General features: G+C 42.0%; 1 protein-coding gene across 6 annotated transcripts in view; it reads right to left on the reverse strand.

Moving 5' to 3' along the window:
* Positions 1–753: 753 nt before the first annotated feature.
* Positions 754–17,907, reverse strand: part of OPHN1 (oligophrenin 1) — a 569,682-nt gene continuing 552,528 nt past the window's right edge. For 2 of the 6 annotated variants that reach the window (XM_034650020.1, XM_034650019.1), the window contains exon 24: positions 3,535–4,226. In XM_034650020.1, the coding sequence (XP_034505911.1) occupies positions 4,151–4,226 (76 nt within the window). In that variant the 3' untranslated portion in view covers positions 3,535–4,150. Of the gene's footprint in view, positions 875–2,769; positions 3,308–3,533; positions 4,227–17,907 lie in introns of those variants that run through there. The other 4 variants (XR_004622535.1, XR_004622536.1, XM_034650021.1 and 1 more) reach the window with 4 other exon arrangements.

A 17,907-nucleotide genomic window follows, 5' to 3' on the forward strand; every position in this document is an offset into this window, starting at 1 on the left:
TGCGGGTTTTCGACGAACAGCAGGTGGTACAGCTGGAGGTGGGAGGGGGTTAATTGGGCCAGAGATCAGTGGCTGAGGAGGTCCATGAATCAGTGGGGACAGTAAACTATGAGGGGCTGTCCCAAAGTAAGTTTGAGGGCCTCCTTGGTTAGGGAGGCAGCGGCCACCAGTACCCTGAGGCAGGGCTGCCATCCTCGGGTGGTGGTGTCTAACTGTTTAGATAGGTAGGCTACGGCCCTGTGTGTGGGCCCCACTGGTTGGGCTAGGAGGCCAGTGGCTGAGCTGGAGCACTCATGGGTGAAAGGATGGAAGGGTTTAGAGGGGTATTTTAACAGGGGTATGGTGGGATGCAATGATGGGTTTAGAGGTGTCCCATAATAGGGGGTCCACTGCGGGTAGACTACCTGGGGTGGGGGTCGGAGGGGCAGGAAGGAGGGGTAAGATGAGACACTCTGAAGTCGAGGGGGAAGGAGAGAGGAGAATAGTAGCTTGCAGTTTCTGGAGTATGTCTCTTCCCAGTAGGGGGACCGGACAAGAGGGAATTACGAGGAATGAGTGGGAGAAAGGGAAACCATCCAGGCAGCAAGTAAGGGGAAGGGTCACCCTAGGAGAGGAGGAGGTCCCGTCGATCCCCACAACAGTGACCGGTGAGGTTCGTGCAGGTCCTGAGTAGGATGGCAGAACTGAGTAGGTAGCCCCCATGTCCAGCAGAAAGGAGATGGACTTACCCGCTACCTGGAGCGTGACCCTGGGCTTGGCCTGGGTGAGAGGGGTGTCCAAGTCTGGGCTCTGTCAGTCGTCCTCCAACCCGAGTAGCTGGAAGGCTGGACTTACCGTCTCGGGGTTGCCCCCGCGTAGAGGCGCTGAGGATTCCCTGTGGTTAGGACAGTCTGATTTCCAATGCCCCATCATGTGGCACTGAGGACACGGTCAAGCTGGCGCCTTTGGGTTGGGACATTGATGAGCCCAGTGTCCCTCAGCTCCACATTTGAAGCATGCCCCCGGTGGGGTACGGTTGGCTGCCCCCCTCTGTTGGCTCCCGAAGCCGGCTGGCTGCAGGGCTGCTACCAAGGCCTAGGTCTGTAGCTGAACCTTCTGCTGGAGTCTGGCCTGCTCTTTAAGTTTGGCTGCCTCCTCTCGGGAGTTAAAGACTTTAAATGCCATTTTCACCAGGTCAGAGATGGGGGTCTGGGGGCCCTCCTCGGCCTTTTTTAACTTTTTCCGAAAGTCCGGCGCTGATTGGGAGGTGAAATGAGTGGCCAGGACCGTGGCCCCCGCCAGAGAGGCTGGATCTAAGCGGGTGAACTGAGTCAAAGCCTCGGTCAGTCGGTTAAGGAATACGGCAGGGTTTTCATCAGGGGTCTGAATAATCTCCCTGATCTTATCAGTTAACAGCCTTATTGGAGGCCGCCCTCATTCTAGCGATAAGACATTGGATAATGCAGTCGCGGTGCTGGCAGCCATCTTGGCCGTTCTGGTAGTCCCAGCCAGGTTCCACTGCTGGGACTGCCTGAGCACCAACCGGCATGGTGTCATCAGTAAGATGGACCTGATCAGCATGCTCTCGGGCGGAAGCCTGGATACATTCCCCTCTCCTCAGTGGTGAGGGTGGTGGTCTGGACAACATGTAAGTCGTGCCAGGTAAGGTCATAGGCCTGGGCCAAAATACTGGAATTCCTTAATGAAATTATCTGGGTTGGCCGAGAAAGAGCCCAGGCGCTTTTCGATTTGGGAGAGGCGCTTTTCGATTTGGGAGAGGTCCTGCAGGGAGAAGGGCGCATGGACTCGGATGACCTCTTCAGCCCCGGCGACCTCCCTCAGGGGACAAACCAGGTCGGGGGAAGGATTCTGGGACCGAGTACGAGCGGAAATAGGAGGGGAAGAGAGAGAGTCTGAGGGTGAGGGTGGCTCGGTGGTGGTCTTGGGCGGTGGGTCTTCGAGAGCCGTCGGAGTCTGTGGGGGGTTGGGGAGTACAGGGGGCTGAGGAACAGGATGGTAGGGGGAAGGTGGAGGTAAGAGGGGGGCCCTTACAGGGGGCCCTGAGAGGTTTTCAGGAGGTTCGGAGAGGGGAGAGAGGGAGGGGGGATCAGGATCCTTGGGAGCGGTAGGTGGAAGGGTTGGGGGGGGGAGCAAGCGAGGAGGACCTGAGAGGTCGAGCAGTGGGAGCACAGTGAAGGTTGAGAGCGTAAGGTCCAGAAGGCCTGGACATAGGGGACCTCGGACCACTTGCCCTGGCATCTACAGAGGTTGTCAAGATCCATGAGCACCTGATAATCGAAGGTGCCTTTGGGGGGCCATTGTGATTGGTTCTCCAATTGATATTGGGGCTAGGCGACAGTACAGTAATGTATAAGGCACCACCTTCGTAGGTCCTGGTGCAACTTCAGGGTTCGAAGGTTGGCCAGAAGGCAGCCCAGTGGCGTTTTAGGGTCGAATTTGGACTGGGAGGTTCCCATGGCCCCTTCACCTATCAACTCAGGGCACAGAGAAAGGAGTCCCCTCGTCCATGTGCTGGGTTGCAGTTCAGAAGGGAAGGTAGTTGCTGTGGAATGGGGACGTCTCCTGATTCCTCGGAACTATGGGGGCCACCAGGTGGCTGGAGGGGGGTTTCCCTGACGAGGCCACAATTAGGACAGGGCGTCCCGGAGAAGGATCGGGAACCAGGGAACACTCACCACAGCGGGCCTCGAGAGATGTCTGGAGAGAGAGAGAGAGAGAGACATCCCAGTCTACTTGAGAGGAGGAGAGAGCCTCCGTGCCAGAGCAGGGGCTTGATCTCCTCCCGGGGTTTCAGCACCAAATGTTAGGTTTCTCTTGTGAATAAAATGGGGACAGCAAAGGCAACCGTGGTCCAGAGGATGAGCTTTATTGCAAGCGCCCTCGGGCGAGGTTCCACAACTCCGGAAAGAGCGATGAGTCGGGGAAGTCGCGCCCAGGGCAGGGCAGTGAGGGTGTCCCTCAGGAGGGACGTTAGTGTGTGCACTCTCGGGCGAGGTTCTGAGACTCCGGAGGGGGGAGTCGGGGAAGTTGCGCCCAGGGCAAGGCAGCAAGGGTTTTTATTGGGTACTTCTGGGGGTGGGGAAAGTCTGTCTTGGAGAGTCGTGGCAGGGTTTTATTGGGTACTGCTGGGGGGTGAGGAAAGTCGGTAGGACGGGTTATGGTTTCCTGCCTAGGTTTTGGTTTAAATCTTGGCGGAAGAGTCGGTTATCTTGACAGGAGAGTCAGCCATCTTGGGTGTCGGTTTAAATCTTGGTGGGAGAGTCGGTTATTTTGGCGGTAGAGTTGGCCATCTTGGGTGTCTTGGCCCCTTTTTCTCGGCCAGCCCAACAGGACAATGTCAAAATGAGAAAGTTTTTTTAGATAATGAAAGAAAATAATCAGATTCAGGAAGATGGCAGTGAAGTAGGAGGACCCTAGGCCCACCTCTTCCATGAACTCAACTAAATAACTATAACCCCATCTTAAATACTCCAAAAAACCAATCTGAACACTGACAACAAATTCCACAACTTAAGGGAGAGAAGAGGCCACATGAAAGAAGGTAGGACATACAGGGACTGCAGGTAATGCAGATGGGAGGGAGCAGTGGGGGAGAAGGGCAAGAGAGAGAGGAGAATACAGAAAAGCACAAGAACGTTTTCCCAAAGCAATTGGCTTGGAAAGTGAAAGGAGCTGAATTCTGTGAGTCCTTACAACTGGCAGGGCTTAAAACCTAGAGTTTTAAAGGACAGTGGGTTTGGCTGGTATGAGCCTGGAGGGCACTGTGCTGCTCCTGGGGAGAAGGCAGGCAAACAACTTGGGGGCAGACAGAGTGGAAACAGTGATCTAAAGAATGCCTGGGGCACACTGGGAGGAGATTATTCACTCTTCTCAGAGTGCTTCACATTTGGGGAGACTCCTCTACAGGAACAAAGGAGTTGGCTGGCACAATTTCCCTCCACCACCCTTCAGCATAAACACTGAGCCACCTGTGGGAAGCAGCTTGGGCTGACACAGGCTGCCTAACTTGGTTACATCAAGTCCTACACCCATGTACTCTGGCGTGACCATCCTTCTCTTTCAAGCTCACCTCAGTTCCAGTGCTGTAGGCCACTCCTCCAGAAGACCAATGCAGGCCCCTGCACAAACCACTTCCCTAAACCCTGGAGTTTTAAAGGTCAGCAGGTTTGGCTGGGATAAAACCAGGAAGGCACTGGGCTGCTCCTGGAGAGAAGGCAGGCAAAAACCTGGAGGCAAACAGCATAGAAACAGCAATCTGAATAATGCCTGGAGTTCATGGGGGTGGGGGGTGGGGGGCATGGGGGGTTATTTGCTCCTCTGGGAGTGCTTCCCTGAGTGGCAGCCTTTAAGGACAGGCCTCTCCAGGGAGAAAGGACCTGGTCAGTGCCATCCCCCCTCCCCCACCCTTCAGCATACACAGAGAGCCACTTGCTGGTAGCAGCACAGAACTCACATTGGCTGCCTAATTTGCTTACACCAAGCCACACACCCTGCTCTCTGGTGGAGTGGCCCTTCTCAGTCAAGCTTGCTTTAGTCCCAGCATGGCAGGCCGCTCCCCCAGAACCAGCACAAAATCCAACCCACACCACATCTTCTAACCAGAGATCTGCAATGCCTCAGTGCTAGTGGAACTAGTATCAGATCTCATTTCACAAGCAAACCAGAGTACACCTAGTTAAAACTTGCCACATTCTGACCAGGGAACAAACACTGCCTGCAGCAGGCAAGGACAGCCTCTGCAGATGAATGGTCTGAAGGATACAGCAGCCAAAACACAACAGGAGAGCACATGCAGCACACACCAGAGACTCTGAAGCACCCTGTCCTGGACACTACATGGCCTCTTCATAAAGCCATTACCTTCAGGAGCAGGAAGCATAACTGGCTTTTCTAAAACATGGAAAAATAAGGCAGACACTTAGACGAAATGCTGGGGAAAGGAATTTATCCCAAATGAAACAACAAGTTAAGGCTATGGCCAGAGATCTAAGTGAAACAGATATAAGTAACACACCCGATAGAGAATTTAAAGGAACAATCGTAAGGATATTCACTGGGCTTGGAAAAAGAATAGAAGATATCAGAAAGATTCTTACCACAGAGATAAAAGAGTGAAAAATAATCAATCAGAAATAAAGAAAGCAACAAATGACATTGTAAAAAAGTTTGATGCAAAGAACAACAGGCTGGAAGAAGCAGAGGAATGAATTAGTGATATAGAAGACAAAATAGTGGAAAATAATGAAGCTGAACAAAAGAGAGAAGAATTATGGAACATGAGAATAGACCTAGGGAACTCAGTGACTCCATCAAACATAGTAACAATTATATTTATAGGAGTCCCAGAAGAAGAAGAGAGAGAAAAGGGGACAGAAAATTTATTTGAGGAAATGATAGCTTAAATCTTCCCTAATCTGAGAAAGGAAACAGACATCCAGATCCAAGAGCCACAGAGAACGCCCATCAAAATCAACAAAAGCAGGCCAACACCAAGACATATTGTAATTAAATTTGCAAAATATACTGATAAAGAAAAAAAATCTTAAAAGCAGTAAGACAAAGTCATTCACTTACAAGGAAGACTCATAAGGTTAGCTGCAGATTTCTCAACAGAAACTTTGCAAGCCAGAAGAGAGTGACATGATATATTCAAAGTGCTGACTACGAAAAATATACAGCCTAGAATAGTCTATCCAGCAAGGCTACTGTTCAGAATAGAAAGAGAGATAAAGAGTTTCTCAAACAAACAAAAACTAAAGGTGTTCTTGACCACCCTGCAAGAAATATTAAATGGGACTCTGATCAAAGGAAAGACCAAAAGTGACAAAGACAAGAAAAGATCAGAGAAAATCTCCAGAAACAACAACAAAACAAGTAATAAAATGGCACTAAATACATCTGACTATAATTACTCTGATTACAAATGGATTAAATGCTCAAATCAAAAGACATAGGTTGTCTGAATGGATAAAAAAAACCATCTATATGATGCCTAAAAGAGAGTCACTTTAGACCTAAAGACATGGCAGAGTGAAAATGAGAATATGGAGAAATATTTATCATGCAAAAGGATATCAAAAGAAAGTAGCAATACGATTTATATCAGACAAACTAGACTTTAAAACAAAGATTGTAACAAGAGACAAGGGCACTGTATCAGAATAAAGGAGACAATCCAATGAGAATATCTAGCAAATGGAAATATTTATGCCCCCAACACAGGAGCACCCAAATATGTAAAATAATTAATAACAAATAAAAAAGGAACTCACTGATAATAATACAATAATAGGGGACCTGAACACCCCACTTACATCAATGGACAGATCATCTAAGGAGAAAAAAAAACAAGGAAACAATGCCTTTAAATGATACCTCAGATTAGATGGACTTAACAGATATATTCAGAGCATTTCACCCTAAAGTAGCAAAATACACATTCTTTTCAAGGGCACATGGGATGTTCTCCAGAATAGATGACAAACTAGATTGCAAATCAGGTCTCAACAAATACAAAAAGATTGAAATCACACCATGCATCTTTTCTAACAACAATGCTATGAAACTTGAAGTCAACCATAAAAAAAAAAATCTGGAAAGACCACAAATACATGAAGGTTAAACAAAATGCTAAAAAACAATGAATGGGTCAACCAGGAATTCAAAGATGTGATAAAAAATACATGGAAAAAATGAAAACAAAACTGTCCAAAACCTTTGGGATTCAGCAACAGCCATTCTAGGAGGGAAGGACAGAACAATAATGGCCTACATCAACATGCAAAAAAAATCTCAAATGAACAACCTAACCTTACACCTAAGGAAGCCAGAAAAAGAAAAACAAATGAAACCTGAAGCCAAAACAGAAAGGAAGTAAATATTAAAGATTAGAGCAGAAATAAATGATATAGAAACTAAAAAATAATAGGGGTGCATGGGTGGCTCCATTGGTTAAATGTCTTGACTCTTGATTTCAGCTCAGGTCATGACCTCAGGGTCCTGGGATTGAGCCCCACAAGGGGATCAATCCTCAGTGGGGAGTCTGCTTAAGGATTCTTTCTCTCCCTCTCCTTCTGCCCTCCCCCTGTGCAAGTGCACACACACACTCTCTCTCAAATAACTAAATCTTTAAAAAAAAAAAAAAAAGAAACCAAAAAGAAAAAAAAGAAAGAGAAATGATCAATGAAACCAGGAACTCGTAATTCAAAAAATTTAAGAAAATTGATAAACCTTTTGCCAGGCTCATCCAAAAGAAAAGAGAAAGGAGCCAAATAAATCAAATCACAAATGAGAAAGGAGAAATAACAACTAAAACCACAGAAATACAAAGAATTATAAGACAATATTATGAAAAACTATATGAATAGGAAAACCTGCAAAAAATGGATAAATTCCTAGAAATGTATAAACTAGCAAAACTGAGGGGCGCCTGGGTGGCACAGCAGTTAAGCGTCTGCCTTCGGCTCAGGGCATGATCCCGGCGTTATGGGATCGAGCCCCACATCGGGCTCCTCCACTATGAGCCTGCTTCTTCCTCTCCCACTCCCTCTGCTTGTGTTCCCTCTGTTGCTGGCTGTCTCTATCTCTGTCAAATAAATAAACAAAATCTTAAAAAAAAAAAAAACTAGCAAAACTGAAACAGGAAGAAATAGAAAACTTGAACAGACTGATAATCGAGCAAAGAAATTGAATCATTAATCAAAAAACTCACACACATAAAAAACAAATGTCCAGGACCAGAATGCTTCACAAACAAATTCTACCAAATAATATTTAAAGAAGAGATAATACTGATTCTTCTCAAATCATTCCAAAAATAGAAAAGACGCAACTAATGAATCATCGAGCTTTACATCAAAAACCAGGGATGTACTGTATGGTGACTTAACATAATATAATAAAAAATATTATTATAAAAAAAAGAAAAGAAAGGAAAACTTCCAAACTCATTCTATACCAAAACCATGTAAGGACTCCACTAAAAAAGAGAACTATAAGCCAATATCCTTGATGAGCATGAATCAAAAATTTCTCAATAAAATACTAGCAAACAGAATCCCAAATGTATTTAAAAAATCATTCACCACAACAAAGTGGGATTTATTACTGGGTTGCAAGGGTGGTTCAATACTCACAAATCAATCAACATGATACACCAGATTAATAAAACAAAGGATAAGTACCATATGATGATTTCAGTAGATGCAGAAAAAGCATTTGACAAAGTGCAACAACGATTCATAATAAAAACCCTCAACAGGGGCGCCTGGGTGGCACAGCGGTTAAGCGTCTGCCTTCGGCTCAGGGCGTGATCCCAGCATTACGGGATCGAGCCCCACATCAGGCTCCTCTGCTATGAGCCTGCTTCTTCCTCTCCCACTCCCCCTGCTTGTGTTCCCTCTCTCGCTGGCTGTCTCTATCTCTGTCAAATAAATAAAATATTTAAAAAAAAACCCTCAACAAAGTAGGTTTGCAGGGAATGTACCTCAACATAATAAAGGCCATGTATGAAAAACACAGAGCTAACGTCATCCTAAATGGGGAAAAACTGAGAGCATTTCCTCTTTAGTTATGAACAAGACAGGGATGTCCCTCTCACCACTGTTATTTAACAGTACTGGAAGTCCTGGACTCAGAAAACAGACAATGAAAAGAAATAGAAGATATCCAAATCAGCAAAGAAGAAGTAATACTTTGACATGATATTCTATATAGAAAACCCAAAGACTCCACAAAAAAATTGCTAGAACTGATATATGAATTCAATAAAGTTGCAGAAAAAAAAAAGAAATCTGTTGCATTTCTATACACTAGTAATGAAGCAACAGAAAGAGAAATTAAGGAATCAATCCCATTTACAATTGCACCAAAAACAATAGCATACCTAGGAACAAACCTAACCAAAGAGGTGAAAGACTTGTATTTTGAAAACTATAAAATGCTGAAGAGAGAAATTGAAGAGGACACAAAGAAGTGTAAACACATTTATGCTCATGAATTAGAAAGACAAATATTTTTAAAATGTCTATTCCACCCAAAGCAATCTACACATTTAATGCAACCCCTAACAAAATACTAGCAGCATTTTTCACAGAGCTAGAACAGACAATCCTGAAATTTGTATGAAAACCCAGAAGACTCCAAATAGCCAAAGCAACCTTGAAAAAGAAAAACAGAAGGAGGCATCACAATTCTTAACTTCAAGTTATATTACAAAGCTGTAATGATCAGAACAGGTATATGTATATATAGATGTGTGTGTGTGTGTGTGTGTGTGTGTGTGTGTGTGTGTGTGTATTCAGCCAAAAAAGAAGAACCTGCCATTTGTGATGACAGGAATGAATCTTGAGGTTGTGATACTAAGTGAAATGTTAGAGAAAGACAAATTCTGCATGATCTCATTTATAAGCAGAACCAGAAATAATGAACTTATAGAAACAGAGAACAGATTGGTAGTTGCCAGCATGGATGGATGGGGGGAGAGAAATGGGTGGACATGGTGAAAATGTATAAACATCCAGTTATAAGAAGTTATGAGGGTGTATTGTCAAACATGATGACTATAGCCAGCAATACGGTATTGTATATTTGAAAGTTTCTGAGAGAGTAGCCGTAAAAGTTTTTGTCACTAGAAAAAAAAATGTAACTCTGTGAGGTGATAGATATTAACCAAAGTTATCATGGTAATCATTTTGCAATATATTCATAAATTAAATCATTATGAGGTATACCTTAAACTTACATGATGTTATATGTCAATTATATTTTAATAAAACTGGAAAGAAGAGAAAAAGATTATTTATAATTCAGTGTAGAATTAAGGCAGCTTTTCAAATCAATAGGAAAAATATAGATTACTGACAAATGGTACTAATACAATTTATCTTTATTTATATTTGTATTATTATTTGTATATATCTATATCTATCTATATATATGTAAAAATTAGTTTTACTTTACAACAATCATGCAAGGTAGGCATTATCATCACTGTTAGGTTTGAAAAATTAGGTCCATAGAGTTTGGATGAGTTGCCCTAGTGTAGAGAACATGCCTGTCCTATTCACTGTTGTGTCCACATTGTCTAGAACAGTACCTGGCATGTAGTATCTCTCCCAAAATATTTTTGAATTATTGAGTCTTACAATTGTTGTGGAAAATATATTCTATCTATGCATTAGTCAATTTTTCTTTCATAGTAAGATAATTATGATTTTTGTGTGTAACAATTTTCTTAGTTTAAAAGAAGATACACATTTCCCAGCCTTCTATGCCTTCTATGTAATTAGGAGTGGGCATGTGACACAGTTCAGTCATTGAGATGTAATAGAAATCTCCGGACTGAAATTCTAGAAAAGCTCTTTAGGTCAGGATGACTCATCTTGTGTATTTCTTTTGTTCTCTGCCCTTTCCTTTCTTCTTATATAATATACGTGTGTGATATAGGAAGTAGAGGAGCTATCTTTTTGTCTTGAGAAGACATGGTTAACCATAGCTAAAACATATAGCTTTGTTATGAGAAAGAGAAGGTGTTACCTCTAAACACAGGGTCAATTTCATCTTTCACTTACCCCCTTACTGGGCACCACTGGACAGGAAAAATTGTTAGAATCACATGTTGCAGTCCAGACTGAATTGAAGACCGGAAAAGTCTTAGATATCTCAGGGCATCATAAAGCCACCTACTTCTGGAATTCTCATGTGAGAAAAATAAAATCCCTAATAAAAACAACTGTTTGGAGTTTTCTGTTGTTCACAGGTAAAGACAATGCTTAACTTATAAAACTATGGACAGACCTCTTTGTGGGGGACCATCACTGCCAGGGCAAGAAATCCATATCTTTTTTTGGGCACTTGGTAAAAATAGATTTTCCTGAAAAATGTGAAATCCCTGTTTGAAAATTAGAGGGAGGAGTTTCCAGGCCTAGTTCTGAAAAAACTAAAATAATTTATTTCCTAGGAGTTTACTTCCCTCTAAAATGCCTAGCAAGGAAAGAGGTATCGCTGGAATTAGGAGTTCTGATAATGGCCCAAGAGGTATTTGAGCCTGGGCATGGAAGCAAAATTTGCATAAAGCAGTGAATTTGTGTTCCCTTTATCCTATCAGGTCTGTTCTGGCACTGGACTGGACACATACATGCCATTAAATGCATAATGGTTGCAGCCTTCCTATCCTCTGCACCCTGAACTTACTCTCTATTCCCCCAACATATGCCTCCTAGACAGAAACCCAAAGTCCTAGTACTGACTGGGTCATGAATTCCTCAGAAATTATTCAGTACTCAAAAACACAGGCTGTCCCAAAGTGAGTGGGACAAGTAAGAGTGATGGTGATGGTTGAGTTTGATCCAAAAGTCGGTATTTTAAATAAGCCAAAATTAAAGCCAAGTACACTCTGAAACCATTTATCCAAAGGGGCTCATCTCTTTCTACAAATATACAGACTGCACACTGCCACTCACAATCTCTCATCAACCCACACTCTCTTGGTGTACAGTCATGGTACTCTCTCCCACCAAGCCCAGATAGAGCCACACAATCTTTTCCAAAATGGTACACAACATAGTTACAATTAATTAGTTAGTACATGCAATGTTATTTATGTTTCACTTTAGGACTGGGTAGAAAGAGAGAATGTAGATGTAAAGGCAGTGATGTGGTAAATGGGGATCAAGACAAAAGCAAAAGATGAAAAATGGATTGCAGAATTGTGGCTTTCAGAAATCAACTGATACAGAGAGGGTGGTTACAGAAGCTTTGTGGAAGGTAACTAAGGCTGAGACAGAGTCAAGGACAAAATTGCTAGGATTGCTAGCTCAACCTAGGTAGAAGTACCTCAACAGTGCTGTCTCACAGGAATATTGTGGACACAGGCCTCTGGGGAATGCAGGCAGAGGTGAAAGTCAAATCAGAGAACTGTGGTATTGGGGCTGTGGAGAGAAGAAAGAAAGCAAGAGGAGAGGACTATAGGTTTCTAGTATATGTTTTGTCTAGTCCTAGTTTATAGGAGTTTAAACATTCCATCCTTACCTCTTAGCCTTCCTTCCATCACCTGTGATTTACTATTTTAAAATTTTCCTCAAAATCCCTGAATTGGGTGCTGCACTATTTGGCCCTTGCTAAACAGCTGTTTTATATGTTTGGTTCTTTCAATTTCTCTGATGTCTACTGATGTTGATTTCTCATTGTTTTCGACCTCTGAGGCTTATTCTGGAAAACAGAATCTGTTCTACTGTTCCTCAGAAGGTTGCCTTCTTGAAGGGACTTCAGTTCTCAATGCTAGCTTTTGGAAAGTCCCTCTTTATAAGACCAGTTATTTGGAGGCCCCCGAAAGGCATCAAATTTTTTCAGAAACTTGTAAGAAGAAACTCCTTAGGGATGGGCCATCATTTTTTGTTATGACCCAAACATCTATCTCAAAATAAATAACTCATGGTCCTAACTTTGGGTACATGTTTGTTTTTTCCCATTTTCTCAGAGTGAGCATTATACCCCTCCTGGAGGAATGGCTGCTCTCTTAAGTAAATTGGCTCACTTTTTGTCCAGAGTCTAATGTTTATATTCAGTTGCAAAGTTGTCTCACTGTATTTATCAGGAGGGCTTGGTCCCTGCCTAGTTTAACCAATTCTCCTTGTCTTAGGCTCTACTAGCTCAAAATTCCAAGGGTGGATTCGCAGATTAAGCCTTATGAAATAATAATAACACATGTGTAGGTAGAGCAGTAAAGCTTTTAAAGCTTGCATGCCCATGATTTATTTTAATTCTTCCCTATGAAATAAGCAGATCAGGGGTTATTATCCCTATCTCCAAAAGAAAAAAAAAAACTGTGTTCCTAAGAGGGGTTTTTACTTGTGCAAGGACACATCGTATGACTGCATAATTTCCCCTCTAATGTTCTTTCTGCTCTACTATGGGCCTCTGAATCAGGGTAGTTTACACCCACAGTGGGATCAGCCTTCTCTTAACAAGCCCCTTTTACCACAGCCAAGGAGCTGGCATCCTTAAAGCCCATCTGGTCTCCAGCGGATGAAGCTTTTAGTGATTGGTGACAAGCCACACCCTCCAGTCCACTCCATTAGGGAATGTTCTCTCTGAACTGCTGGAGACAAGAAATGCTTTGTGGTATGTGAGTGTGTAGTCAAAATCTGCTTTGCATTTGCGGACTGCAAACCCCAGAACATTGGCATGGGGCTCAAAAGCATGGAAATGTTTGAGTGTGCCCACACTTTAAGAAAGGGCAACATTTCCAGTGCCAGATTCCTGGAAGAAGACAAGGAAGATGTATTTAAATCCAAAACTAAAGAAATGGAAGCAAGTGGGAAAGCGCTTCATTGAAACCCATTTTACACCATTTTCCAGATGAGGGAACACTGAGTCTCAGAAAGATGAAAGGGCCCAGTAGAGGTTCTAGTATCAATACTTGACAGTGGTGTGATTTTAACTCAGTTTGTGAGTTCTCAGACCAGGTAATCTCTCCACTGTACCACACAACCATGTGAGGTGCCCTCAAGGAAAATTTTCTTATTCTGGTTCACTTCCTTCCTCCCCTTGAGTCAAGGTTTAAGGTGCTCAACTTTCAAGTCCACAAGAGAAATTTGGTGAGGACGAAGTAGGGAGCAGTGGTAAAATTACTTTGGCTTATCCTGCATGTATGATGACAAAAGATGAGGGCTCCTATTTCTAGCATGCTCAAAAGCGATGCAGTTTCTGCTTGCTTTCACTCTGGCTTATTTCTTTTTATCAATTTTAAAGCATTTAATAATTCATTAAGAGTTATTGATGATGTGCCTGACTCAGAGGGAGGGATGCAATAGGGAGAGTTTTCCAATAACTTCATTTTGTAAGTGAAATAAGGAATAACCTAGTCTTGGCAAGTTTATTACCTGAGAGAGCTATGTGACTACTTGCAGCTAAACGTCTGGAAGAGGGTGTTCTAGCTGGGTTCAGACCCTGAATGGGCCTTCCACTTGCTTTGTGAATTTTGAGTAGTTATTGAAGTCTTTATTACCTCAGGGTGGAGAAGATGCTCTCCATTCTTCCAGTGCAGGGTGATGAAGGATCAGGATTAGCTCACATCTGATTTTGTGATATAACATAAATCTTTCCCTGCCTCTTGGGATTGGTGAGAAATAGACATTCCAGGTGGTTGCTGTCTATTCCTGACTAGGTTTATACTCAGATATTTAAATAAATGAGGTAGCAAGAGAGATTAGTGGACTAGAAGTCATGATATCAAAATTCTAATCTTAGCCAAGCGTCTTCTTTTTTGGGCATTGGTTTCCATATTAGAACACAAAGAGGTAGATTAACTAGTATCTAGAGACCTTTCTATTTCTGACAGTCCCCTTTGGGCCTCTTCATACTATCATACAGATTTAAGAATTTTTAATACAGTTAATTTATTTTATTTTATTATTATATTATGCTAGTCACCATACATTACATCCCCGGATTCCGATGCAAAATTCGATGCTTCATTAGTTGCATATAACACCCACTGCACCATGCAATACGTGCCCTCCTTACTACCCATCACCAGTCTATCCCATTCCCCCACCCTCCCCTCTGAAGTCTTCAGTTTGCTTCTCATAATCCATAGTCTCTCATGTTTCATTCCCCCTTCTGATTACCCCCCTTTCTTTATCCCTTTCTTCCCCTACTGATCATCCTAGTTCTTATGTTCCATAGATGAGAGAAACCATATGATAATTGTCTTTCTCTGCTTGACTTATTTCACTTAGCATTATCTCCTCCAGTGCCGTCCATGTTGCAGCAAATGTTGAGAATTCGTTCTTTCTGATAGCTGAGTAATATTCCATTGTATATATGGACCACAGCTTCTTAATCCAGTCATCTGTTGAAGGGCATCTCGGCTCCTTCCANAATCACGCCCTGAGCCGAAGGCAGACGCTTAACCGCTGTGCCACCCAGGCGCCCCTAAACTTCTTTTTATAACAGCTTTTGCTGCATCCCAAAGGTTTGGGCCATTGTGTTTTCATTTTTCATTTGTTTCCATGTACTATTTATTTCTTCTTTCATTTCTCAATTGAGGTATTCATCGTTTAGTAGTATGTTATTTAACTACCACGTCATTGTGGTCTTTCCTTTTTTTTCCCGTTTGATTTTTAGTTTCATAACATTGTTGTCAGAAAAGATCCATGGTATACTTTCAAACGTCTTGAATTTGTTGAGGCTTGTTTTGTGGTCTAATATGTGATCCATTCTGAAGAATGTTACATGTGCACTTGGAAAGCCCACGGAATGGGAGAATATATTTGCAAATGACACTACAGATAAAAGACTAGTATCCAAGATCTACAAAGAATTTCTCAAACTCAATACAACTACCCTATGACCCAGCCATTGCATTACTGGGTATTTACCCCAAAGATACAGACATAGTGAAGAGAAGGGCCATATGCACCCCAATGTGAAAAAATGTTCAAAATCATTAGCCATCAGGGAAATTCAAATCAAAACCACACTGAGATACCACCTTACACCAGTAGGAATGGCAAAAATTGACAAGGCAAGAAACAACAAACGTTGGAGAGGATGTGGAGAAAGGGGATCCCTCCTACATTGTTGGTGGGAATGCAATTTGGTACAGCCACTCTGGAAAACAGTGTGGAGGTCCCTTAAAAAGTTAAAAATTGAACTACCCTATGACCCAGCCATTGCATTACTGGGTATTTACCCCAAAGATACAGACATAGTGAAGAGAAGGGCCATATGCACCCCAATGTTCATAGCAGCATTGTCCACAATAGCTAAATCATGGAAGGATCTGAGATGCCCTTCAACAGATGACTGGATTAAGAAGTGTGGTCCATATATACAATGGAATATTGCTGAGCTATCAGAAAGAACGATTTCTCAACATTTGCTGCAACATGGACGGCACTGGAGGAGATAATGCTAAGTGAAATAAGTCAAGCAGAGAAAGACAATTATCATGTGATTTCTCTCATCTATGGAACATAAGAACTAGGAAGATCGGTAGGGGAAGAAAGGGATAAAGAAAGGGGGGGTAATCAGAAGGGGGAATGAAACATGAGATACTGTGGACTATGAGAAACAGACTGAGGGCCTCAGTGGGGACGGGGGTGGGGGAAAGGGATAGACCAGTGATGGGTGGTGAGGAAGGCAAGTATTGCATGGTGCACTGGGTGTTATACGCAACTAATGAATCATCGAACTTTACATCAGAAACCGGGGATGTACTGTATGGTGACTAACATAATATAATAAAAAAAAACATTAAAAAATATTAAACAATCCTTGATGGGGCAATGTTAGAGGTACTGCCAAGGGTTACCCGAAATATGTCCAAACATGCCAACAACTTAATCTTGGTAAAACTACAAAGGTGGGACATGGATAAAAACCAAAGCCTTAAGGGGCATTTAAACACTTCCAAATGGACTTCATACAAATGTTTTCTGCAATAGGCTATGAATATGCTATGGTTATTGTTTGTTTATTCTCAGAGGAAGTTAAAGCTCTTCCTTACTGGAGAGCTATGACCCTATAAATTCCCATTCTCCCACAACAAAGCTGCTTTCTTTTTTCCAACCTAAAGAATGCACATTTATTTCTCTAACAACAGAGGTATTCATGTGGCTAGTAATGCTATTAGGGAACTCTAAATTCTTATCTTTTACCCAGACATGTTAATAGCCTTTTCATCAACAGTCCTTAGGGAAAAAAAAGAGAGAGAGGACGGATGGAATTTTAAAATTAAAATTAAAAACACTCTTAGAAACCCTTGAACTCTCGTTTCTTAAATTATTACCACTAGCTATAATATACAGAAGATCTCCTTATAAAATAATAATAGACCACCTCATGCATTTGATATTACAAGCAGATATCATTAATTACTTCAAGGTACTTGTGTGATACCTCCAGCTTCATCATTAGCAAGTATGGAGCCCATTTCCAAAACACACACCTAAGTAGCCTCTACATAATCTGCAACCTTGAGATTTAATCTTGAAAAAGACACCAGGAAAAAATTGCCCTTGAGACTTGATGAAAAGGACCTTATCAGATGCTATTTACAATTGACACAGCAACAAATCTAAGATATACAATCTTATATTCATGTTTGCCAGCTCAAAATAGCTACAACCTTTCCTCCTGACTACTTAACATACATTCTATCTAGAAATCATAAACAGGGAATCTCAGTAATTCCCCAGAATCTATTGACTTCAGAGAGTGACACCTTCTATCCAAGCCAGTGGATCCATGTTAGTGTTTTGATTCTTCAACACTCTTTCCCGTCCTTTTACTTTGTTATGAATTTGTCCTATTATCCCACTTTTATAACGTTTAAAACACTAAAATGATCTTTCTTACCTTCACCTTATTATTTCTGACCTTTATGGTTTCCTATTATTTAAGAGAGAGCAAAACTCTCTTACACATTTTCTCCAGCTGATAACTACTGCTCTAAATCTAACAGGTTGCTGGCCCTTTTGCATCTCACCTGATGTGCCTGATGAAAATTTAATAGTCTTTCCTTTAAATCTTTCAAAAGTTAATTTCCCTTTAACAAGTACCTCTGATGCTTAAGTTTCTTTCACATCATTAATCCCAACCTTCAGTCACATAAAAATTGAACTTTGGTCACTACAATCCTATCAGCAAGACCTAGACAATAAAAAATAGGCTCATATGTCATAAGTGTTGGATTTAGCCATTCTGACCGGTGTAATGTGATTTCTCATTGTGCTTTTGATTTGTGTCCCTGATAGATTAGTGATGTTGAACATCTTTTCATGTGTCCATTGGCCAAATTTAGAAAAATGTCTTTAGAAAAATGTCTATTGATTCCTTTGCATATTTTTAATTGGATTGTTTGGTTTTTTGGTGTTGACTTACGTAAGTTCTTTATATTAA

The sequence above is a fragment of the Ailuropoda melanoleuca genome, chromosome X (assembly GCF_002007445.2).
Source record: "Ailuropoda melanoleuca isolate Jingjing chromosome X, ASM200744v2, whole genome shotgun sequence".
NCBI lineage: Eukaryota > Metazoa > Chordata > Mammalia > Carnivora > Ursidae > Ailuropoda > Ailuropoda melanoleuca.